At 37.4% G+C, this 10,465-nt stretch overlaps 2 protein-coding genes across 5 annotated transcripts in view; one reads left to right on the forward strand and one right to left on the reverse strand.

Moving 5' to 3' along the window:
- Positions 1–10,465, reverse strand: part of Fibp (acidic fibroblast growth factor intracellular-binding protein) — a 76,650-nt gene that overhangs the window by 7,167 nt on the left and 59,018 nt on the right. The window lies entirely within an intron of this gene.
- LOC148947566 (protein CFDP2-like) lies at positions 9,678–10,295 on the forward strand. Its single transcript, XM_089095938.1, has one exon. The coding sequence runs from the start codon at positions 9,678–9,680 to the stop codon at positions 10,293–10,295; it is 618 nt and encodes a 205-aa protein (XP_088952064.1).

A 10,465-nucleotide genomic window follows, 5' to 3' on the forward strand; every position in this document is an offset into this window, starting at 1 on the left:
GTTTATCACTTGGAAATGCAGGCAGAATTACAATAGCCATAATATGATAGGAACTCATGTTGTCGTATTATTATAATGTATGAGGGGTTGCGTGGCTGATTGAAGGACAAGTTCAGGTATTTTACGGGGACACAGATTCACTCCGGTTAAAAGTCAAAACAGAAAATCGTGTGAATGAGTTGGAAAATGGCAAGTATAGTAGCTCAGGAATGGACTACACCAACTGGGATAAATCCCTCTACCCAAAGCTTGTGAGACTCAAGGCCCCAAATCAATTGTTAATACTAAAATCTGAAACGGGTAGCGATTTCATATCCAGTGGTGTGTTTCCTAGACCGAAGGTATACTGTGTTGAAACGCACGGCAAGGATATAAAACAAGTTTGCTAGGGGGTACAGACAATATTTGTAGAAAATAATGGTACAAGGTGTTTGCATAGACACTGATTAGACAATAGTTTTTTTCCAATTGCTAAAGTATTGGATATTTGAACTTTAAAATTTAAAAACTACACCGTTACATTCGAGAAAAACGCAATTTCGATAATCTCTTAAAATTTATATGTGCTTTTGTTTTTGTTTAATTTACAACAACACTTGCTGTTTCTATCGTAAGCTCTTTTTGAATGTACATATTAATTATCAAGCCTCGTTATAAAAAAATTTAAAGTGTGACACTAAAAAAAAGTTTAAATCGGGGTGGAGGTTTTTTTGGGTCAGGAGGTTTTTTTTTTAAATTCTTTTTTTTTCTAACAAACTCAAAACTTAAAAGGTGTGTGTGTGTTGGGTTGTGCAATGCCGATAAACATCCAGTATTTAATGCCGATCCCGGCTCGGGCCCCCCCCCCCCGGCCCCCACTTCTCGGAACCCGGTGCTCCCCGTCCCCGGCTGCCGCAGTGGCCGCCCCTGGGGGGAGGGGGGATCCCAAACTTTAAAAAGTTGTAAGTAAAAGTGTATGATATTATTTCACAAGTGTGTGTGTGTGCAAAGTAGTCCAATAAATGTTGTATTTTTTTTATAAATAAATTTAAAAAAAAAAGAAAAAAAAGTGTATTGATTTAAGTGTTTTTTTTTTCTAGTGGTTATGTAAATGTTGTATTTTTTTTTTTTAATAAATTTAAAAAAAAAGTGTATTTTTTTTTTCATGTTTAATGTGCCTTTCTCAATGTAGTATTTTTTTTTTTAAGTATTGTCACTTTTTTATGTATATAATAAAAGAAAATATTGTTCGTCTTCTTCTTCTCGTTATTATTCTTGAACGGAGTAGTAATAGGGAATTACTACTTTTTTTTAGTAATTATTTAGTCATTAGACAGCCATAGTCTACAGTTAGTTGTCCAGGTCAACTGTTGAAGGGAACATGTATCAATTTAAAACACCATTCAGATTGTTTCTCTTTGGGCCGCCAATGTCGGGCAAAAAAACACTACTACCTAGAATGATACAAAATTGAGTAAAAATGCTCCTTGAAAAGCCGAAAAAAATCTACCACTGTTACAGTATTTGGCAGAAGTCATAAGTTAAAATGAGAGAAGTTTCAGCCACTGGGGCGGTGGTGCAGGTACAATTCATACAGTGACTTGACGTTTTCAGCATTATTAATTAAAACTCTTGGTTGATCATTGACGATCTGGCTGAATCTATTGAACAATGTTCACAGAAAAAGCTACAACTGTTCACTATTCGCTATCATCATGAGCAGATTTTCGCTACTCTGGTTCTAAACGATCTCTTTCATTACAGAGCATGTATGCAAACTCTTGAACTGAGCTGTCCCCACTATATCATCTACAGGGTTCTTCGTGATTCTAGTTCGCTAAACACTTCTAATCAACAAATCTACCCAGGCACCCCCAAATTTCTGCTCTCAGCATACAATCAGGCAACTAATAAACCCTACGGCTACATCCTATTGGATCTTAATCAAAATACATCCGAGGATCTACGTGTAGTCACATATATTTTTGAACACGAAATCACAGTATAACGCCCTATGCCCACTCAACAGACCTCTTATTCTCTGTCATGACACTAAAAAAGCAACATGGGAAATAGTATTTGTTTACAGTTTGAAAACGTACAACATCTCTACTTAAAAAGACTCAACCAAAAGCTGGTATGTAAAATAATTTCAGTAATCTAATATCTGAAATTTTTTTAAATTTGATCGAGGGTAATGTTCACGTTCCATAAGTAGTTAAGCAACAGACAACGCAAAATCATTCCATTGTACGTACATGGGCCTTTAAAAGGAAAGTAAAGAATTTCAAAAGGAAACGACTTCTGCAGGCGGGCGGTAGCTTTTTCACATTGTTACTGCCAATAATTGCAGGACTTATAAAAAGTTTTTCTCTAAAGATAGAGAATAGCAAAACCCTATAAATTGACGCCAATAGAACTCGCTCTCTCACCCGTCGAACCCTTTGAGAACAAACTGAGTAAGTTCCTTGACAATGAGAATATTGAGGATGATAAAAAACTGCTTTTACTTCAAGATGCAATTCGCCGAGTGGACAAACACAAGCCCTATCGCTCGAAGCCCACTGCTGCTGCTGTTGATCCCAAAAAAGAATCATCTTCTCAGGATTCTGCTGCTGGAACACAACTGAAGAAGGAGGAATTGGATTAAATTATATCGAAATTTGTAAATAAACTGCCCAAAACTTATCTCGAACAAATAAAACGACTCCTAGCCTATCTCTTGGAAAGTGGTCAAGATCAAATTCAAGTTGAGAGCAATGGGACAAGGATTATAATTCAGGGTAAGAGCTATAATCTACTTGATTTAATCTATGATATGGTTACAAATCGTAAAGGACTATTATCATTTGAAGATCATTTATACAACTTTCTAAATAAACGAAACTTCCCCAAAATTCTTATTGGTATTAGAAAAATTGTAAAAAAATTAAATGAACATGTATCATCGCCATCAACAACAACAACATTGACACCATTAAAATATGAACTTGAAGATTCTAAATCAATTTTGGAAAAAACTAGCACACCACTGATAGCTAGACAGAAGTGAAGATGTATCAAGTCAACGTCACCATCACCACCACCACCACCACCAACGGGCACTATAGAAAAGGGTAGCAGATGTTACACAACGTGTTTACGTTCAAAATCTTCGAAATAGTGAGAGGTGCTTATTAAAATGCTGGTGATGTAGGCTGTTTAAGTTACCCCGCCACCCTTTCTAAAATCAGCGGTGTTCACACTAAAATTGTTCAAGACTATATACAGAATGAACTAGGTTACACTCTGCACAGAAATCATAGACTTTGTGCCAATCAGTATTGTAAAACTAATGGCTTTACCCCATGGCATATAATGCAAACAGACCTTCTGACTCTAGATGAGCTTCAAAGACGTCACAATACACCATACAAGTACATTCTACTTGCAATCAGTTTTTTTGGTTGTTATGCATATACAATTCCATTGGGATCAAAGCGTAGTGTTGAAACTGCTCAGGCCATTGAAAGTATTCTCCAACAAAGTTGGTATAAGAAAATTCAAACAGATCGCTGAAGTGAATTTGTTAATCCGCATTTTGTAAAAGTACTAGATAAATATAGTACACTGCTCTATTATTGTCACAGTCCTATAAAGATTCCATTGGTCGAACGATTGATAAGAACTATTCAACTTTTAATTTCCAGATATTGTACATTAAAAAATACACCGGCTTTTATTCATGATCTTGAAAAAATCATGTTGATTTATAATCAACGACCTCCTCGATCGTTGTCAAGCTGTACGCCAACGCAAGTTCATCAGTTTGATCATGATACAATTGACACCTTTCTTAAACATTGTTCCAATGAATCGTTGGCAGTCCAGAAGAAGAAAAATAAATTCAATGTTGGTGCAAGCTCATATCTGCAAAAATCTGCAACTTTGTATTTTTTGCCAGAAGAAAAATACAGGAATATAGAAGTTAGTTACGTAAGTTAATTTATAAAGAGATCCATTTAGCAAAAGAAAAGTAAAATTTTTATGCAAATAAAAGCTGCATTAACTAAAAAACGATCAGAAATTAAATAAAAAAAAAAGTTTTTTAAACTGAAAGTAAGGAGCGACATTAAAACTTAAAACGAACAGAAATTATTCCCTATATGAAAGGGGGTGCCCCCCCCTTCTCAACTCATGACTCTTTGCGCCAAAGTTTAACCTTGTCTCACAACTTTATTTTTTTAAACAATAAAAAACTTTAGGGTAAAGAGCGAATCCTTATGATTTCAAATATATCAGTCTCATCAAGTTTAGCTATACCGGTCAAAAGTTACGCGCCTGAGAAAAATTTGCCTTGTTTTTGAAAAAGGGGGCAAACACCCTCTAAAACTCATAGAACTTTAATGAAAATCACATCATCAGAGAGCCCTACTATTGAGGCTTAAAGTCCCTATCTGGAAGCTTATTCGAACATAAATTAAAAGTTAGAATGTCCTTTTTACGTAACCAAAAAAAAAATTGAGGGGCCCTAGGCCCCTCCCACGCTAATTTTTTCCAAAGTCATCCGCCGTGACATCGGAATTAGACAAACCCCGTGTATAGCACGAGCCTGTGAAATTAAACCCCCCCCCAAAAACTCTCACACTCTTTGTAGCACGCAAGCTTTTCATTCAAAGCAGAAAGATAAATCATGTTAGGAAAAAGCTTGACTCTGAATGTTAAGAAACTTATTTTAAAAACAGTTAATACTTGTAAACATACCTATTGAGGAGAGATCTTATTTAAATTATATAAAAGAGCATGCTGTGACGTTTCTATCGAATATAGTCGTCATATTCTTAATATTTTGTATTGCTGGAGGGGAGGGGGGCCAAGTCCCTGTGACATTAGATTTTACTAGTAAAACGTTTTCTTAATTTTTTTTTTGGGGGGGGAAATAAAAGAATTAAAAGTGTACTCACATTGAAAATGGACAAATCCATTGTTTTAAAAAGTCCAAAATGTATGTTGTACAATAAAAGATGTCTTAAAACATAATAAAAATTAGGGTGCAGTTTGTGCTCATTATATCGGGTTTTTTAATCGAGTACATTATACCTGGGCAAGTTTTTTAAAAAACCGACCAGTCAAGTTTTTATATTGGACTAACCACCGAGCTTTCTCTAATCGAATGACACACAAGAAATTAATGACATAATAGAAAACCCGTCTGCCTCCCAAAGCGGAGGTCATTGTAATAGGCATAGGCCCTGGTAACCCAATTACTTGAAAATACACACACATATCAACGTGTAATTCAATGTAAATTTTAAACGAATAGACCCCTTACTACTGCCGTTTAATTAGAATAGATAGCTCTTTTGAAGTACAAAAAAAAAACTTATGTTCGTTACCACGAACTGTTTTAAAAGAGGAAGGTATTGAGGAGAGGGCATTCCCCCTCCATGCAAAGTTCCTTTTGCGTAAAATCCCCCTCCGTCCAGACAATTCCATCTTCACTGAAAATTTCCTTCAGAAAATATCTTGCAGACAATTCCACCTAAAAATTTCTCCTTAGGCTACTTTCATTTTTTAAAAGAGTTGTATTTTATTATTTAAGTTCTAAAATCATGAAGGAAATCTCCCCATAGAATTTTTTTTCCCTGGAAATTCCCCTCTGTCACAATAGAAAGCCTTTCCCGCAGAAAACTTCCCCATTAATAATTTATCCCGCAGAATATTCCCCCATGGAGAATTTGGCAAAGAGAAGGTAAGAAAAATAAAATTATTTTATATAGGAACTCTGGCGAATTCTGCCGAGTAAAATTTCCTCTGGAAAGTTCATCTTCAGAAGCTTCCTTCCCCATGGAAAATACCCCCTCCCCAAAAACTTCCCAATAATAAATACTAAATAATAGATAAGATCATCCCCAAAGGCATGGCTACCTGTCAACTATGCTGAACAAAATAGCAATCTGAAAATTTTAACCGGATGAATTTGGGGAAAAAAGGGGCATGGGAAGGGGGCTGATTGCCCTCGAATCTTTTAAGTCACTTCAAAAGGGCACTAAAATTTTAATTTCTGTTGGAATGAGCCCTCTCCCGAACATGTAGGGTGACCGGATCTCATAGAGGGGGAAACAAATTTCGGAATTTTTGTTTGTCTCAACCCCACAAAACGATTTCCCTTTCCAGATATTGAGATAGCCGAAATTTGAGTTCGACTAAATGACGTTAACCCGTGCCGTTCGTCGCTCAAAGTTTGAGAAAATTCAAATTGTTGACCAAAAAGCTGACATATCAAACCATAACTCCAGACCGGCTAATAATAAAAACCCGCTTAATCATAGGCAGCACAATCGCGCTGCTTAAGTAAAGAACGATGTTGGCACAATATATTATTTATTTCATTTTTTTTGTTTTTTGTTTTCCATACCAGGGCACTTCGTATCGAAGGAGTTGTCGTAAAAACTTCTAAAAGGGCTCATTTGATTGGAAATTGAGAGTAGTAGTGCCCTTTTTAATAGTCGAAAGATGTTGGGGGGCAACTAGCCCCCTCCGCCCTTCATTCCCCCAAACACATTCAATCAAAATTTCGAGATAGCCATTTTGTTCAGCGTAGTTGATTTCCAAATAGAACATGTATTTTTCAGGAGGACACTCCCCCACAACCCTCAGGACAAGGGTTTTAAGTTATACCCTGGGGGCATATAAGAACGATGTTGGCACAATGTATTTTTTTTTCTTTAGAGCAGGACACTTCGTATCAAAAAGCTGTTGTAGAAACTTCGAAAAGGGCTCATTCAATTGGAAATTGGAGTGGCTTGTGCCCTTTTTAATAGTCGAAAGTGATTGGTTAGGCGACTAACACCAATTCCCGAAACACATCCAATCAAAATTTTGAGATAGCAATTTTGTTCAGCGTAGTTGATTTCCATATAGAAATTATGTTTTTGAGGAGGACACTCCCCCACAGCCCTCAGGGCAAGTGTTGTAAGTTATGCCCTGGGGGCATATAGGGTTTTTATAGAAGGCATTGTCGTAGAAACTCCAAAAAAGGCTCATTCGGTTGGAAATTTAAAGGGCTAGCGCACATTTTAATAGTCAAAAGTAATTGGAGGGCAACTAACCCCCCTCTCACGCCCACGTTTTCCCCAAACACATCCGATCAAAATTTTGAGATAGCCATTCTGTTCAACGCAGTTTTAAGTTCTGGAAATTAGGTCTTTGAGGATGATAACCCCCCCCCCCGCAGCCTTCAGGGCAAGGGTTGTAAATTATGCCCTGGGGGCATATAAGGTTTTTATAGAAATAAATACCTTTCAGCAAGACAGTCCCCCCACAGTCTTCAGGTCAAGGGTTTTAAGTTATGCCCTGGGGGCATATAAGGTTTTTATTGAAATCTTTGTCGTAGAAACTTGAAAAAGGGCTCATTCAATTTGAAATTCAAAGGGCTAGTGCCCTTTTTAATAGTCGAAAGTGATTAAACTAATGCCGCTTAAAAACCATATAAGATTTTTATAGAAAGCGTTGTCGTAGAAAGTTCAAAAAAAGCTCATTCTATTGGAAATTCAAAGGGATAGTGCCCTTTTTAATAATCGAAAGTGATTGGAGGGCAACCAACCCCCTCTCATGCCCACCTTTTCCCCAAACACATCCAATCAAAATTTTTAGATAGCCATTTTGTTCAGCGTTGTTTAAAATTCCGGAAATTATATCTTTGATGATGACAACCCCCCCTCCCACAGCCCTCAGGGAACGGGTTGTAAGTTATGTCCTGGGTGTATATAAGATTTTTATAGTAAGCGTTATTATAGAAACTTCAAAAAGTGCTCATTTAATTGGAATTTGAAAGGGCTAGTGGCCTTTTTAATAGTAAAAAGTGATTGGAAGATAACTAACACCTCTTCCACGCCTACCATCTCCCCAAACTCATCCAATCAGAATTTTTAGATAGCCTTTTTGTTCCACGTAGTTTAAAGTTCAGGAAATTACACCCTGAGGGCATATAAGAACGATGTTGGCACAACGTATTATTTATTATTTTTTTCCTTTAGAGCAGGGCAGTTCGTATCTAAAAAGTTGTCGTAGAAACTTCGAAAAGGGCTCATTCAATTGGAAATTGGGGTGGCTTGTGCCCTTTTTAATAGTTGACAGTGATTGGATAGGCGACTAACACCATTTCCCCAAAAATATCCAATCGAACTTTTTTAATAGTATTTTTGTTCAGCGTAGTTTATTTCAAGATAGAAATTATGTTTTTTAGGAGGACACTCCCCCACAGCCTACAGGGCACGGGCTGAAAATTATAACTTGGGGGCATATAAGGTTTTTATAGAAAGCATTGTCATAAAAACTTCAAAAAAGGTTCATGCAATTGGAAATTTAAAGGGCTAGCGCACATTTTAACAGTCAAAAGTAATTGGATGGCAACTAACCCCCCTCTCACGCCCACCTTTTCCCCAAATCCATCCAATAAAAACTTTGAGATAGCAATTATGTTCAACGTAGTTTTAAGTTCTATAACTTAGGTCTTGGAGGATGATAACCCCCCCCCCCGCAGCCCTCAGGGCAAGGGTTGTAAGTTATGCCCGGGGGGAATATAAGGTTTTTATCGAACGCGTTGTCGTAAAAACTTCAAAAAGGGCTCATTCGATTGGAAATTGAAATGGCTAGTGCCCTTTTTAATAGTCGAAAGTGATTAGAAGGCAACTAACACCCTTTCAACGCCCACCATTTCCCCAAACACATCCAATAAAAATTTTTGAGACAGCCACATTGTCCCACGCAGTTCAAAGTTCAGGAAATGACATCTTTGTGCAGTACGCTACCCCCAAAGTATTTGGGACAAAGGTTATAAGTTATACCATGGGGGCACATAAGGTGTTTCACTGAAATATCTGTGATAAAAGCCGGAAAAAGGGCTCATTCGATTTGAAATTCAAAGGGCTAGTGCCCTTTTTAATAGTCGAAAGTGATTAAACTAGTGCCACTTAAAAACCATATAAGATTTTTATAGAAAACGTTGTCGTAGAAAGTTCAAAAAAGGCTCATTCGATTGGAAATTCAAAGGGCTAGTGCCCTTTTTAATAATCGAAAGTGATTGGAGGGCAACCAACCCCCTCCCATGCCTACCTTTTCCCCAAACACATCCAATCAAAATGTTGAGATAGCTATTTTTTTCAACATAGTTGACAGTTCTAGAAATTAGGTCTCTGAGTATGACAACCCCCCCCCCCCCACAGCCCTCAGGGCAAGGTTTGTAAGTTAAGCCCTGGGGGCATATAAGGTTTTTATTGAGAGCGTTATCGTAGAAACTTAAAAAAAGGGCTCATTCGATTGGAATTTGAAATGGCTAGTGCCCTTTTTAATAGTCGAAAGTGATTGGAAGATAACTAACACCCCTTCCACGCCTACCATCTCCCCAAATTCATCCAATCAAAATTTTGAGATAGCCTTTTTGTTCCACGCAGTTTAAAGTTCAGGAAATTATATCTTTGAGCAGGACACTCCCCCCACAGTCTTCAGGGCAAGGGTTATAAATTATGCCCTAGGGGCATATAAGTTTTTATTGAAATCTTTGTCATAGAAACTTGAAAAGGGCTCATTCAATTGGAAATTCAAAGGTCTAGTGGTCTTTTTAATAGTCGAAAGTGATTTGAGGACACTAACTCCCCTCTCACGCCCACCTTTTCCCCAAACAAATCCAATATATATATATAGAAGCCAGAGTTGCCATGATGATGCCAAAGCGGACCCACAAGTCACTCCAAAAATGGACTCCTGTATCACCAAGAACATTAACTGCAAGCTTTTTGGGAACACAGGCTAAAATGTCAGTTGTTGTATGCTACGCCTCTACAAATGAAGCCACTGATGAAGAAAAAGACAAGTTCTATAGATCACTTAAAGCCATAGCCAAGGATATACCAAGACATGACATTGTTTGCTTCCTTGGAGACTTTAACACTAAAGTAGGAAATGACCAATCCTTCAACCCACAAGTTCTTGGCCAACAAGGTCTGGGTCAAAGAAATGAAAATTGGGATCTTCTAATTGATTTTGCCCAAATAAATGACCTTGTAGTTGGTGGTTCTCTGTTTTCTCACAGAGACATGCACAAGTACTCTTGGACATTACCAGATGGAATGACCAAAAATCAGATTGATCACTGCCTTATAAGCAGAAAATGGCAATCAAGTGTACAAGATGTTTTGGCCTATAGAGGAGCTGACGGATCAGATCATTACCTTATGATAGCCAAACTCTGTCTAAAATTAAAGAAGATATTGCAACAAAAGGACAGTCCCAAAAACCTGTCTTTGACTCTGAGAAACTCCAGAACAAGACATTAAAACAGACTTTTACAATGTAGCTATACAATAGATTTGAAGCTCTACCCATACCAGAGGAAGCTGAATGTGAAATAGTATTGGAAGCCATGAAGGAATGCTACCACAAGATAGCTAAATCAAAGCTGGGCTTCCATAGTAGCCCTAAAGATCAGTGGCTATCTGAGCACACT

The sequence above is a fragment of the Artemia sp. Qi Xiang Cuo genome, chromosome 10 (assembly GCF_049724085.1).
Source record: "Artemia sp. Qi Xiang Cuo chromosome 10, ASM4972408v1, whole genome shotgun sequence".
In the NCBI taxonomy this organism is placed as follows: Eukaryota; Metazoa; Arthropoda; class Branchiopoda; order Anostraca; family Artemiidae; genus Artemia; species Artemia sp. Qi Xiang Cuo.